General features: G+C 47.0%; 1 protein-coding gene across 1 annotated transcript; it reads left to right on the top strand.

Annotated features, from left to right (window-relative positions):
* The first annotated feature begins 4,404 nt into the window (after nt 1–4,404).
* Nucleotides 4,405–14,428, top strand: MVD (mevalonate diphosphate decarboxylase). The gene is made up of 10 exons (XM_079988894.1): nt 4,405–4,738; nt 6,363–6,433; nt 7,111–7,225; nt 8,584–8,745; nt 9,559–9,758; nt 9,906–9,980; nt 10,240–10,458; nt 11,404–11,519; nt 12,280–12,388; nt 13,074–14,428. Exons 1-10 carry the CDS (start codon nt 4,669–4,671, stop codon nt 13,152–13,154), a joined length of 1,218 nt encoding a protein of 405 aa, XP_079845020.1. The 5' UTR covers nt 4,405–4,668; the 3' UTR covers nt 13,155–14,428.
* Nucleotides 14,429–15,699: the final 1,271 nt, after the last annotated feature.

Raw genomic sequence — 15,699 nt, 5'->3', positions numbered from 1 at the left:
GTTCAAAATGATTTGTTTATGGGATGAATTATCCTGTAGTCAGGCCATTGCTATCCTGTGTGTGTGTGGAGCTTGCACCCAAAGGAGGCATGGTCTTCCACTTAAGAGGGGTTAGCCAGAAGATGGAAACCAATTTCCCCCCAGTATTAAAGCGGATGATTTTGCAAATATTTCTGAGGTACTTTGCAGCAACGGTCATCCCCTACAGGATTATGTGATTCCATTCTACCATAAGACATGCAAGAACCCAAGCCCACTTGGGAGACAACCTCCTCCCCAGCCTCCTTCCCACTCCTATTCCTAAATGAGTTGTGTAAAGGAACTCTGCAAATGTTCATGTGAACCATTTTTTGTGGTTTTTGTAACCACATCACTAGGGCTCCGTGAACCCTCGGTCCCCTGACATTCATTCAGGAATGACAGGATCATGGCGCGGTCGGGAGAGGTCTGGAAAGAAATGACCTTGTTTTTCAGTCTAGTTTTACAATCAGAGGGTTTTACAAGCTGCCGTCAAGTGACCTAGTGTGATCCAATGCTGGATACGAGAGAAGAGGCATTGGTTATAGGACCACGACAACCACGCCTCTCTCCCATCTCAGTTTTCTTTCTCCCACGGCAAAATGGAAAAGCAGCACTGTCCCCCTAAATACCAGCCCCTATAAATAATCCTGACTCTGGGCAGGCCAGTTCCTCTGGCACCTGCACCAAGAAGGGCAAAAATAGAGGCTGTGTTTCTATCTATACCCTGCTGGCCGGGCCTCCGCTGTCTATCTATAACCTGCTGGCAGGCCTTCATGGAACTGACCGCGGACACATCCAGAGGTCTATGGACACTTTGGATGCTTGGCAGGTGGCAAAACAAGCCCACCAGACGGGTCCAGGGAGATCTGAGCTAGGTGGAATTGAGAACAGATCACCGTGCCCAGAACTTTTCTGTGGAGAGATAGGTGCCAGCTCCTCTCGTGGACAGAACAGGATGGCCATGCTAGTACCTTGAGGAAGCCTTCGCCAACCGTGTCGGATGTTTTGAACAACAACTCCCATCAGTCTCAGCCAGCACAGATTCAGGACTGAGAAAAGGAAGTCCTTAAGGGAGCACCTTTGGAACTCTCTCATGCAGGGGCAGTGATGGCCTCCAACTTGGACAGCTTTAAAAGAGAATTGGACAGATTCACAGAGGAAGGGGCCTAGCCATAATGGCTTTCTTCTTCCTCCACAGTTGGAGGCAGCAATGCTTCTGAATACAAGGTGCTGGAAACCACAGAAGGGGAGAGTGCTCTTGTGCTTGGGTCCTGCTTGGGGGTTCCCACCAAGACATCTGGTTGGCCACTGTGAGAACAGGATGCTGGACTAGATGGGCCATTGGACTGATCCACCAGGCTCTTCTTATGTTCTAATCTTGTGGTCCAAAACATCAGGAAGGCATCAGGTTGCTGAAGGCTACCCTGAGCGGGTATGAGCAGGGCCAGCATGAGCAGGGCCTTAGACCATGGTTGACCTATCCAATCTGTGATGCATCATGTGGCAGATCACCGATTCCCATCTCACTGCATCAAAAGTGGGTAAAGGAACTGTCTGCCAGCTTGTACCTGATTTGATTTGGTTTGTATACCAGCTCCATGGAAGCTGGAGTTATGATTCACACACACATGCTCATCTCTTAGTGACAGCAATGTTGAGCAGTGTCTCGCATGAGGTTAGAAATGAGGTAGCACAGTTCAAACACAGCACTGGACACAATGCCCTCCATTCAGGGGCATGAGGTACATGGGGCGAGGTGAAGCCATTCGCACCGGGCATCAGATCTGTCCCCAGTCTCCACCACTGCACTGCTGCCAGCGCCTTTGTGGCTTCCTGTGCTGCTGACCCCACGCCGTTCTCACAGCTGCGCCCACTGCACCCTGCACTACTTTATAATATATTCATGAGACATCCAGAAAGTATAAAACAATGCACTTGAATCTTCTTGCTACATGTGCCAGTCTCTCCTGCCACACCAGTGTGGCACACCACACCCTTTAAGAACCATTGGATTAGGGAAAGGAGAGGGAAAGAAAAGTGGTTCAGTAGAAGGATGCTTGGGGTAGCTGGAGCAGGGCGAGTTAGACACACAGAAGGGAAACCTTCTTGCCTACTTGAGTTGCCATCCCTCAGAGTGCTCACTAGCACTGGAGAGGGAGAGATGGGGGGGGGGAGGATGGGAACTGTAGTTTGTTAAGGGTGCTTAGAGCTGTTAGGAGATCCCTAGACCCTCATGGAGCTACAATTTCCAGAGTTCCCTGTAAAGAAGGATTGACTGTTACACCACCCTGGGAATCAAAGCAAGGGTCTCCTAACAGGTGACAGCTACCAGGATTATTTGGGGGAAGCCATGATTAATGAAGTTGTATAGTTCTGCTTTAACTGCATAGTGTGGGTGTTCCTTAAGTGTAATGATTTGGAGAAGGCACTGCCATATAAAAGACCTCATGAAGTAAGAGCACCTTGTGGTGTGTGCAGCCTTTGAGCTCCCTCTAGTGTCTTTATTGGAGGATGATGCCCAGTTGCTAGATAGTAAGCAAAACCAGGAGTAGTGGACAAGGAAATTGGCTGGTGTTGGCACCATGGGTGGTGTCTGCATTTTGTCACAAGATGGAAACTGGATTATATTTAACCATTACTGGTTAAATATATCCTGTGATATCAAATTATATAATTTATTCAAACTCCACCCCCACAAAGGAAAGAAAGCTCACTATGCAGATGAATGTGTCATGTCACAAATTCAATGTGAAACACCCCAAAACAAAAGGCTGGTGAATACCTGTGGCTCAGTAAAATAACACTTGCTTTGTATGCAGAAGGTCTTAGTTTCAATCCCCAGCATCTCCAGGTAGGACTGACATTGCTGAGCTAGATGAATCAACAGTCTGTCTCACTATAAGGCAGATTTCCTGCATTCTTTTCTGTGATTAAATAAAAACAGGAGCAGTCTTGGACACTTGGATGTGCTTGCACAGTGCTAATCATAAGAATGGCTACTAGGTATATAAATTTCTTAAATAAATAATCATGTTCCAGAAAACTTTTAAGAGCCAAGTTGAGACACAGTCCCTTATCCACCATGTAATTAAAATGCACACAGAGACAATGGCAAAGGGGGAGTGGGGGGCCAACCATGCCATGAACAAGTAGTTTCACTTACTCCCTATGATTACTTTCCTCGAGGAAAAAGGTATTAGAAATTAACAATCTTAAGCACCCTCACTTGAAAATGAGCTCCATCAAACCAGGACTTGCTTCAGAGAAAATATATTTAGGATGGGAGTGTTAATGTGAAATATATTGTTATTTCTTTTTCATAAATTTAACATATGGGATAAAGCCACCCTCCTAAAAAGCTCATTATACCCCTTTCATTCCAGTGTTGTTGTTATTGTGGTGGTAGTGCCACCAATGTATTACACACTTTGCTAGTCATGGTGACTTACCTCATCCTTACCCAGTCTGGTGCCTTCCAGATGTTTTCAAATTCCTAGCAGCTTCAGCCAAAATGGGGAAGGTTCCCAACTTCCTATGAACTGCAAAGTTTTTCCAGGGCAACTTTCAGCTCACCCTATTAGCCTATAGAGGAAACCAAACTCCAGAGAGTGAGATTAGAGTGAAAACTTCAGATGGGATGGATAACTTTTACTCTGAGGTAAATGAACGAACAATTGCAGTCTAAATCCTGCAGTTTGTGCACTGCTATGGTCAACCCACAAGGTGTCACTGTCTACATTTTCACCGTAACCTACTGAAGAGTTCTGGAGAACTTGAAATTTTGCACATTCTTTTGTAACACTGCCCTAACGTGGGCAATATCATCACCGTGTTCTTTCGGAGAATATAGCTACAGTTTTCTTTACCGAAGACCCAACTTGAAAAGAGCCCTGTGTGACTCAAAATTTGCTTCCACCAAGAAAAAAATCTACTTGGTCTAAATTAAAGATATTGCTTTACTTGCTCCCATTTTTTCTGCGGGACTATTGCAACAAGAACTCTGAAAAACCAGAAAGGGCCTGGTGCACAAATGAATTATGGCTGCGCCCGTATTCCCCCAAACGGAATGGAAAGCGGGGTCTGAGCAGCCTACTACGTCCTTAGCTACAGACTCGCATCAAGGTACTGCGCAGGCGCACCTAGCGCCTGCTTGCGCGGTGCAGAAAACGTCCGTGCTGGAAACATTTCCCCCTTAAAAGGCGCCTCGAGGGTTCCGCCTTTCTGATCAGGGTTCTGAATGAGGAGAGAGAGGAGCCCCATCTTCCGACGCGCTCTCATTGGATAAGAATTACAACAGCAGGAGATGAGGCCGGCTCGGATTGGGCAGGCTTTCAGCAGCTGGTGCTTTCTTGGCCAATCCCAGAGAAGGCAGCTGTGCAAGGCGTGGCATTCCTTTTTCTCCTTGCAGGCACATGTGGGAGTGTTGGAGGGAGGCTTGCAATCTTGGATCTGCTTTCCTGTCGCCAGTGCAACTGGGTAGCTGGGGTAGAGAAATCAGCGCAAGCAAGCTAGGATTCGACGAAGCCGTTGGGTTGGCTCCTGGCATTTTTTTCAGGATCTGAAGTTGTGCCCCTTCTTACTTGATCCACCCTTTGCCCCTCTCTCCTCCTCAACTATAGCAGCGCCCCCTTCTCGTCTGTCATCACCATGGCTGAAGATAAACCCTTGTCCGTCGTGACCTGCACAGCCCCTGTTAACATCGCGGTGATAAAATACTGTAAGTACCTCCTTTCCTCTCCCCTTTTACCTCCCATTTTTCTAGTGGTGTTGTTGTTGTTGCAAACCTTAGTGGCTGCTCCTCAGATCTCAAGACTGGCTTTCAAATTTGTGAACCAGGAACGTGGGGAGGAAGAAGAGTTAACAGGGACGTAGAACCTGTGGCCTTCAGGATATTTGCTGGGCTCCCAACTCTCATCATTCCTTCACCATTTACCACCCTGGCTGGGGCTGTTGGGAGTTAAGAGTCCAACAACTTCTGGAAGGCTGCGGGTTCCCAAAAACTGTCATAGAGGAAAGTGTGTGTGTGTGTGTGTTCATTCATTTTAAAGGCTGCAATCTTCTATATGTTTTTGCTCAAGCAAGCTCAACTGAACATGAACACAGTTAGATTTTGTTCTGAGTGTTTATAAGTGCAAGACCTACAAGAGCCCTTTTTGCAAAAGATCCATGTATGAGAGGATGAGGTTAAAAGGAGAAGAAAGAGAGACTTCTTGTTTTTTCTTGTGCCTTTGGTGAAGTGTGAGCTTCCCTTCTCCCTTCTTAAAATATCCCTAAAAATGCAAGAGTATCAGGAAATGGAACAACATTTTGCTGCATTGAAAATTAGGTTTTAAAGGATTGATTCTAACACTGACAACTGGGAAACACTGGCCTGCAAGCACTCCAGTTGGAGAACAGCCTTTACCAAAGGTGTTGTGGGCTTTGAAGACACTCAAACTCAGGACGCAAGGGAGAAACGTGCTAAGAGGAAGGCACGCTTGGCAAATCCACACCCTGATCAACTCCCGCCCGGGAACCAATGTCCCCGCTGTGGAAGGATGTGTAGATCCAGAATTAGCCTCCACAGTCACTTACGGACGCATTGTTAAAACCATCTTTATGAAAGACAATCTTACTTGGCTACGAGTGATCTTCAAAGAAGCAGCAGCATGTACACTCGAAATGTGAGGGTTTGCTGGTCTTCCATCAAAAGTAATTGGGGGTTCTGCATGATGTGTGATAATTTCCATTGTACTAAAGAAACTTTAAATTAAAAGTGGATCATCAAGGAAAGAGTGAATTCTGTATGCCAAATACTGACAGTGAAGGCGTTTGGAAAAGCATCTTAGGCAGTTACTCCTGAGTTGTGAAATTCCATACCAAGGAAACAAAGATGAAGTGGATTAGAGATATAAACACATTTTTCCAATCTGAAAAGTGAATTGCATTTAGAATATTGTAAATAAAACAACTAATTTTGTAAATGCCAGTTCTGAATTTAAAAAAATGATTGGCCTTGTCCCTTAGAAGACTGGTGGGTTACTCTATGCATACCCAAAAGAACTCAGGATTTGTTAGTTGTTAAATCTAGTTCTGTCTCCTCCCCCAGTACTATAAGTGGACAAATTAGCAAGCCGAAAGCCAGGAGGAGGAGGAAGATTGCACCAGCAAATAATAGGTTTACCTTGCTCTTATAATGTAGTTCCATCTATTGACATGAGAAAGATCAGGTTGGACTAGTTCTGTCATCTCCCAAGGTTAATGATGCTATTGAGACACTGACCACCCAGGAAACTGACTGTAGAGAATGGTGAAGTGCTTCTGAGTTCACTCATTTTCAAACAATGTCCTCCTTTACCCAGGGGGGAAGCGTGATGAAGAGCTGATCTTGCCTATTAATTCTTCCCTCAGCGTCACCCTGCACCAAGATCAGGTTAGTACCAGATCGTCCCTTTTCATTTGCGAAACTGAGGGTTACAAGTGAGCGATTGTTAGTCACTAAACCATGATTAACCTTACTGAGGGCGATACAGTCACACAAAGAGAAATCAAACTCAGTGTAGATGCTCTTAAAAAAATCTGGATCTACTGGTGGTCTTGGAAGGGATATCATGATTATGAAGCCAAACTTGCAAGTTAGGATTCTGTTTTCTTGAAAGAAGAATGGTAGCATCAGGAAGGTGGTAGAAACTAACTCTGTGATTTGGGGCAATGTTACCACCATGTAGATGCATAAACCTCTTAAGGTTTAGGAAAAACACAGGTTCCTTCCTTCCCAACAAGTGACGTTGGTAGGTCTTTCTAGCCTGGAATCTGCGGCTAAAATTTTATTTCCCTCTTAACCTGCCTAGGTATTGGGGTCATGCAGAGGTCCTTCTCCAAAGAGGTGAACCATGTGGAGTCTCCTTAGATGGCCCCAGGTGGTGGTTCATTTATGATGGGGGTGGCTAACCTGCAGCTCTCCAGTGGATGTTGGACTGCACTTCCCATCAGCCCCAGCCAGCATGGCTGATGGCTAAGGGTGGTGGGAACTGGAGTCCAACAGGAGCTGGAGGGCGACAGGTTAACTGCTCATGGCTTGCGAGCTTCTAACTTGTGGTTCTGTTACAGCTGAAAACCACCACAACAGCTGCCATCAGCCGGGACTTCACTGAGGACCGCCTCTGGCTCAATGGGAAGGAGAGTGATATTGGTCAGCCACGCCTCCAGTCATGCCTACGAGAGAGTGAGTGGAAGGCAGCGCACAGAAGCATAGACCTCTTTTGTCAAGTCTGGATTCTTAGGGTTGTATTTAATTTTAGTCATCACCACGATAGTTTCATTGAAATTAATAGTCATGGTTAACTTGCCTCCATTAATTGCAATGGGTCCACTCTGAGTAATGGTTGGTTGAGTACAACTTGGGGAGGGGTCGACCATGGAATAATTTTTTTTACCATGACTGTTTTCTGATGGAAGGTTGGGAGAACTGTGTTGTTGCTATTTCTCCTGAGGGCAGAGTAAGAAGTTGTGGGCTTAGTTTGAGGGAAAGAAGGCTTAGGCACACCTGCGTAGCACATGCCAGGGAAATGGTTCGAGTCTGTTTTAAATTCTGTGATGCATCTGCAAGAACTGGCACCAGACATGGAGCTTGAATTCATCCGAAATATCATAAAAAAGTTTTTTCCCTAAAAACTGTTGCAGCTAAAAATGTTTTTATTCTGTCCAGTGATCTTGGGGTTGCCAAGGCACGGTATTCTTTAGCCACCAAATATGTGGGCAAACAGGGATGTTTTCAAATTGGCCCCTGAAAGTTGATAATGGAGACAGGCACACCTCACTAGGGAGGGCATTGGCCAGCCTCTCTGCTGTTACCATGGTTATGGGATCCACTGCAAAGCACACACAAAAATATACAATTATTCCTGTTCAGTTTTAAACAAGGCTCATATCTGGAACACTGGTGAGGTACAGCTGCAAGTTACAGGAATACAGGAAGCTGTTTTACACTGAGTCAATATCTTATGGAGCATTTTCCCTCATGAAACTCCATCTGCTGTCGGAAATGAGCTTCCATAAGAACACAAAAAGAGCATGGCAGAAAAAGGTTCATCTAATCCAGCATCCTGTTCTCTCTGTGTTCAACCAGATGCCCCCAGGAAGACTACAAGCAAGTCAGGGTGCAACAACACTCTCCCTGCTTGGTATTTGCACCAAGTGGCAGTTAATCCTATTATAAATAATAAGTTATATACCTCTTAAGGCCAAACTAGGATTTTAAGTGGTTTTACGAGTAAAAAAAGCCAATCATACAAACGTTAAAATGTAAACACCCATCCATAAAATACACAGCAGATCAGTCCAATTAAAATATGCAATAAAACTATCTCATTAAAACTGAACAGTCATTAAAGCAAGAGACTCTGGCCTAGACATCAAGGGAATGCCTGCATGAACAGGGGCATCTGCAGAAACCAGTGGGGTGCCAATGCAAATAGGGGCATTTTGTGTGTCTGTCACATTTCCTTGACTGCAGGTATCTTCTGCCTGGCTTACATCACCTTCTTTGCTATCCTCCATTTTCTCTCTCTCTCACTCCTCCAGTACGCCGTCTAGCGAGGAAGCGGCACAGCGGTAACGGTAACAGCGGTGACAGCAGCAGCCGCTCTGCCCTCAGCCTTGCCTACAAGGTCCACATTGCCTCAGAGAACAACTTTCCCACAGCGGCTGGGCTGGCCTCTTCTGCCGCTGGGTTTGCCTGTCTGGGTGAGTGGGGGAAACTGATGGTAGCCCCTAGAGATCTGGTCTGCTCCCTCCAGATTCTTTTGACTCTCTTGCTTCCCGTGTTCAAAATGGCATCTCTCGCTAAGAGCACGATGGGTATGTTAGCAGCCCCTCTGTTAGAGCGTCAGTCAGGCCTGAGAGGCCAGAGTTCAAATCCCCTTCATTCATGAAGCTCACCAGGAAACCTGGAGTCAATCTCACTCAGCCTAACCAACCTGGCAGGGTTGTTGTGAGGAAGGGGGAAATGGGGGTGAAAACCATGTAGATTTCTGCGGGAGAGCTGGATGAGAGCCAAGAGGCTGAGAAGAAATGGCTGTGTTGAGGGTATTATCAAGGTCCTAAGGGATGACAAGTGTCTCATGGGAGGAGCCAGTGTGGTGCAGTGGTTAGAGTGTCAGACTAGGACCTTGGGAGACCAGGGTTCTAATCCCCACTCGGCCACGATGCTCACTGGGTGACCTTGGGCCTACCACTGCCTCTCAGGGTTGTTGTGAGGGTAAAATGGAGAGAGGGAGAACAGTGTATGCCTCCTTGGAGAAAAAGCTTAGATGTCATAGACATCATGACCAAGGCAATCCTTAGTAGAATCATAGAGTTGGAAGGGTCCTTGAGGGTCATCTATTCCAACCCCTGCAATGCAGGAATAGGCAGCTGTCCCATGCAGGGATCAAACCTGCATCCTTGGCATTTTCAGCACCATGCTCTAACCAACCAATTTATATCCAAGGATATAAGTGCAATAAATAAATAAACGATTCCACTCTCCTTCCTCTCTCTTTCTCTCTGATGCTGCAGTCTATACATTGGCCAAGCTCTATGGTGTGGAGGGTGAGCTCTCTGAAGTGGCTCGGCAAGGCTCCGGAAGTGCCTGCCGAAGTATGTTCGGGGGCTTCGTGCAGTGGGTCATGGGGCAAAACGCCGATGGCAAGGACAGCATCGCCCAGCAGGTGGCACCGGAGACGCACTGGCCAGAGCTGAGGGTGTTGATCCTGGTGGTGAGTGAGGGCATTGGCAGGCGCTAGGGAAACACTGCAGGGTCATTGTAAAGTGGCAGGCCCTGGTTTTTCAGGAAATGAGTGGGCTGAAGGACCGTTTTTGCCAGAGCCTGAACAGCTGCTTTTCTCTGTGCCCCTTCCTGGCAGGTGAGTGCGGAGAAGAAGCAGGTGGCCAGCACGGCAGGCATGCAGACCAGCGTGAAGACTAGCCTTCTGCTGAAGGTAAGAGAATGTGCTGCCTCCTGCTGGCTGCAGAAATGCACAAAGAGCCCTGCTGGATCAGGCCCACTTAGTCCGGCATCCTGTTCTCACAGTGGCCAACCTGATTCCTTTGGGGAAACACTTGATTTGAGCACCAGCGACCTCTCCCTTCCTGCGGTTTCCAGCAACTTTCCAGAAGCATTGCTGCCTCCAGCTGTGGAGTAGCCATGGTAAATAAATGCTAAACAGCAAAAGCCATCTCTTCCCTCTCCTCTTCCAGCACCGTGCTGAGGCTCTGGTTCCCAAGCGCATGTCCCAAATGACCCAGCATATCCAGCAGCGGGACTTTGAGGCCTTTGGGGAGCTGACCATGAAGGACAGCAACCAGTTCCACGCGACCTGCCTGGACACTTTCCCACCCATCTTCTACCTCAATGACATCTCCAAGCAAGTGGTGGCCCTGGTGCACCGCTACAACGCCCACTGTGGCAAGACCAAGGTGCGGCCGGTGGGGAAGAAAGATGCAGTGCTCACGGGAGGGCAGGGGCACACTGGGGCTTCGGAAGGGGAGGCACCTGGGTCAAATTGACAAGGACCATCTACGTTTGGAAACCTTGCAATGAGAGGAACAAAGGTCCTGCAGCTTTTCTACAGCAGTTTCATTCTTTTAGAGCCCAACAGGCTTTCCAAGTCCTGAGACTCAAGGGCCTTAGCTGTTGGCCCATGCAGGCTAGGATGATAATAATAATAGTAATAGTAGTAATAATAATAATAATAATAATAATAATCATTTATTTATACCCCGCCCATCTGGCTGGGTTTCCCCAGCCACTCTGGGCGGCTTCCAACAAAAAAACACATCTGGCTTGGAAGAGTCAGGGGCCTATGGCCCCTAGAGCCCAGGGATATAGTCAAAACAAGGCAGGGTCAAAATGCACGGGTACTTGGGCACCTCCCAAATTCTTTTTCATTAGTATTCTTTTAGGGCCAAACGTAGTTTAAGGAGTAGGTGGCCCACCCTCCTAGTTTCTTTGAACGTCCTTGGGAGTTCGTTTGAAGCTCCATAATGCCATAAGTTTTGCTGATGGGTTTGATAAAAGCATTACAGATGTTTTTAAAATAACATTAGCGCTGGAAATCATGGAAGAGCAGCTAGGGCTTTGCCCCTTCTGATGCAGATTTCCCCACAAAAAACAACTGCTTCACTAAATTCATCCTCAGGCTGCCTAAGGTGTAATCTAAGCTTTTAGATCAAGGTCTGCAAGGAGGGTCCCTATATTCTCCCTTCGCTTCACAGTTCTTCCCTTAAACGATAAGCCAGGCTTTTTCTGGATCAGGAATGCAGGCACACACACCTACCCGGCTCCTCCCCATCACATACACAGGGATAGTTGCCTTTTAAAGTAAAGCAGGTGCTTTGTTGACATCTGGGCTTGATTTACAGGTGGCTTATACATTTGACGCTGGCCCAAACGCAGTTCTCTTCATGCTGGATGACATGGTGGATGAGTTTGTGGAAGTGGTGAAGCACAGCTTTCCTCCGGAGAATAATGGAGGCCAGTACGTGAGCCCAGTCACTTCGTTGCCACTTATTGTGTCACCCCTGTAATCGGAGGCAGGGCTGCCATGACGGCCAACACCCAAAGAAGGAGGCAAGCCTCCAGTGCCTGCTCACAAAAATGATATTGTCTGTTTACAAATACACTCTGCTTCTGAAAATCTATTATTATTATTTATTATTATTATTTAAATTTGTATACCACCCTATACCAGCAGATCTCAGGGTGGTGAACTACATAAAACCACAGTATAAAAACATAAAATACGTAATAAAAACAGGAACAACCCAGTAACACCCCCCCTAATGTTAAATAGGGAAGCATTTAGTTGTCTTTTTTTTTTTTTTTTTTTGAAGAGCCTACATTATGCAGCAGGTAAGTGCCGACCCTTGTTATTGGAGAGCTCTCCTGTTTTAGATGTCATAGCAGTAAAATATTGAAGTGTGTGTTTTTAGTTTATTTAGCATAAGGGGGTGAACCTGTGGTCTGCTGGCCAGAAGTGGCCCACCATCTCCTGGGAACATCAGTGGTAGCTTTTCTTCCTTTTGTGTCCAACCCATGGGCTGAACAGAAAGTAATTAATAAACAGAACACAATTTTTTAAAGCAGACTTTTGCACTGCCTTGGTGCTTTCTGTGCATGTCTGAAATCTGTGTTGCCCTCCCGCACCCCGTGCCTCCCAAATCCTCTTTTTCTTCTTGCTGGGGTCAGGACAGCCTCAAGCCCTAACCCTGCTGTCTCTGCTTCACCCCTCTGCCCAGGTTCCTGAAAGGTCTGCCCGTGGGGTCAGCAACACCCTCTGAGGAGCTGCTGTCAGCTGTGGTGAGGGATCCCACGCCAGGAGCGATTCAGTATATGCTGCTCACCAAGGTATGGCTGGATAAGTAAGGATGGCTTCCTTTCAACACCCCAGGCACCAGGAACGTGGCCTGACTTGGCTCATAATGCAGCAATGCAAGCTGTTCCTAATCTGTCCCTGGAAGTCTTGTGTCTTTGCTACCGCTATAACTCCTGTCTCAGAGCTCCCTTTGCCCAGTGTGTAGCCACAAGTGCCATCTTTTAAAGGCCAGGCACCTCTCTACAAGGTTAATTTATGGGGAGGGGGGGAAAGTTCCAGAAATAATAAAGTGCTTCTAGTCTTACTGACACAGCCACCCCACTGGAAGTCTATCCTTATTTTTAACTATGTGAGCTCTGCTATTTGCTGTGTTCTCAAACCAGAAGTACTCCACTCCCTATTAAAAGCAACCGTTTCCTTGTCGTTGTTTCTCTTCCTTAAACACATGTGGACTGCAGTGGGCTGGGCTTGTTAGCTATTTTCTTTTCCCCCAGGGTGGGGCAGAGAAGGAAAAGGAAGTCTTAACAAATATTGCCCAGTGGTGAATGTCTTGTTTTGGGGCAAGGCGCTTCAGGCAGGCTTGGAGGAAATGGATTTACCTGGACCCACATTCACACTACATTTAAAGCACTATGATTCCACTTTAAACAATGTGTGGTTCTTGCCTCCTAATCTCTTTCCCCTCCTTCAACCCTTATGTTTTTGTTTTCCTTCCAGCCGGGGCCGGGGCCAGCACTGGTGGAAGATGCAAGCTGTCATCTCCTGGGGGCAGACGGGTTGCCCCAAAGCAGCAGCTGAGCTGGGTTCCATTTCTGGGCCACTCAGGACCAAGTGACTGGGCAGGAGGACTGTGGAAACATTTGGGCAGGAAGCACTGCCTGAAGACCAGTGGCATTTGTTAGTTGGGTAATGGGAAGAGGCTGTGTCTTTATGGGAAATACGAAATTGATGAATATCTGGCGGTTATTTGTGTAGGAAGCTTTGTCTTGCCATTCTTTCAGCGGTGGCGGTGGTGTTGTCTGTTGTATTATTTCAGGGACTCCTGCAAGCCAAAATCCTCACAGGCAGGGCAGCACAAGCTTCCTCTCTTCTCCCTGCCCCACAAGCCTTTTTCTGACCTCTTGGGGCTGGAGCTTCTTCCCCTGTAGCTCAGGACTAGGCAGAAGGTAGATTGCGGTAGCTCATTGGCCAGTTTCTATTGCACTTCCTAATGCCTGTGGGCATCTGGGATTCTTGCAGAGAATGTTAGACTCTTGCAGGCCTCAGTCTCTGATCCAGCAAGACACCTGCTTTTATCAAGTGTGTGTGTACATATCACGATCAATGAACAAAGATGAGTGATGCCTTAACCGCTAAGAGTTTCTGAGGAACTGGAAATGTTAAAGCACAGCTGTGGGCTGTAGAAATTCTAGTAAACGTTAGACCTTCTTTTGCTAGTCTGTTCTATTACAGCCAGGGTTAACTTATGCCAGGGGTTGCCAATGGGGTGCTAGGGGCTAGATTCTTTCCCTTGCACCCACAAAGCCTCTAAGCCCCCAATCACTACCTGCTTGCTTATGAGTCCGTGGTGGGTGGTTACCTTTTTCTCTCTTGAAAAAAGTACATAAAACTGAAGGAGGAAGTCAGAAGAGTGACAGTCTTTCTCACTTCCTCTTTCAGCTCCATTGCTTTTCTAGGCTCCAATTATAATTCTACTGACTCTTAACCTGGGTCACTTGAAAAAGTAATGTGTGCCCACAAGCACTCCTTCTCTCACAGGGCGAGGTGGGAAGTGCCTAGAGGGGATGGCACCCACCCTAGCTGCTAAAAAAAGCGGGGGCTTGCTTTTTTAGAAAATACAATTGTGGGGAGAGGTGTTAATGGTTGCCTTGTATTCAGGTAAGCCAAAGTATATGCCCCTCAGCATCTTTTGCCTCTCTTTGTTTTCTTTCCAATCCTGTTGGCTGGTTTTATACCGCTGTCTTTTATACAAGATCCCATTTGGGTTTTCCCCACTAAGGTTTTGCTTTCATTGCTACAGAATGTCATTTTTAACTTGTGGTTTTAAAGATAAATGAAAGTGATCTTCTCAACTGTGCACGCCATCTTTCTCTCTCACATCTTCTCTGTATGTACCAATTATCCGTTTGTTGTCTATTGCCATCTTCCCCAAACTATTGGCTGAGCTGCTGAACGTTCCAACTGCGCTGAGTGAAGCTGTTGGCTATAGAATACTGGCAAACAGTGCAACTTCAGCAAGGGGAATTAGAGGTGAATTGAGCGAGGTGAAATCCATGCGAACTGGGCTCAGAAGATCTATGCAGTCCTCTCAGGACAGTAATAGTAGGGCACAAGTTGCAGGCCCAGGGGTGGGTGGGTTGTAGGGTGAGATAGTGGGGGCGGGATTGGGATTGACTGCGTTTTACTTGTATGCCGCTTTTCCACAATTAGCTGCGCTCAAAGCGGCTAACAGCAAACATTACACAACAAAAGATGGAGCACTGGAAATACAGATGTGCAAAATACAGAACATGTCAGCAAATTGAAAAATGGCCAAAGATCATCAAACACAGAATAAAGACAATAGTACATAAATACAAGGCAAAACAAGAGTTAACTGGCTGTAAAGTTTCTGGTGCTGGTCTTGCTGCACTCCAAGGGTGTGGCTTAAAGAGGAGACTTTCACCAGGCTAGATGACATACAGCTGGCTCCCACCTCTCTCCTCCAGAGGAGCTTGACAGCAGCAAACGGCAAATGTAGGGGAGGGCAGTGATAGCAGGCCTCTCCCCCCACCTTCTGGAAGTACCATCTGCTGGTGCAGGTCTTACAGCACTTAGGAGAGGAGCGAACGAGACAAAGAAGGAAGAAGCAGACAAAAGGAATTGGAACCATTGCCACAGATGGAGCAGGGGAGGAGAGAGGCATGTTGTGTGGGAAGGAGTGAAGACGCCATGCAGACTTTGGGGCAACTGGAGAGCATTCGGTTTTTCAAATACGGCCTTGAACGAGCCAGGCAAATTTTGGGCTGCAGATCCCGTGCTGCCTGGCTGGATCTCTTGAACTAGTGTGGTTGTTCTACAACAACACACGTGAAGCTGGCTTTTACGGCACCCAGGCCACTGGTCCATCTAGCTCAGTCTTGTCTACACTGACAAGAGCTTCAGATAGCACATTCCTAACCCTACCTGGAGATGCTGCTGACTGAACCTGGGACCTCCTGCAAGCAGAGCAGATTCTCTATCACAAAGCTATGGCCCTTCCGCCTTCAGTGTCCCGCAATTAACCCTCCTATTTGGACACTGCATTTGGAGGTGAATGCTGATCTTGGTCAATCCAGTTCCTGGCAATTGAGAGGAAGTCTCT

The sequence above is a fragment of the Podarcis cretensis genome, assembly GCF_951804945.1.
Source record: "Podarcis cretensis genome assembly, chromosome: 8".
NCBI lineage: Eukaryota > Metazoa > Chordata > Lepidosauria > Squamata > Lacertidae > Podarcis > Podarcis cretensis.
The sequence above is the reverse complement of the archived record's forward strand: the minus strand, read 5'-3'. Positions and strand labels throughout refer to the sequence as shown.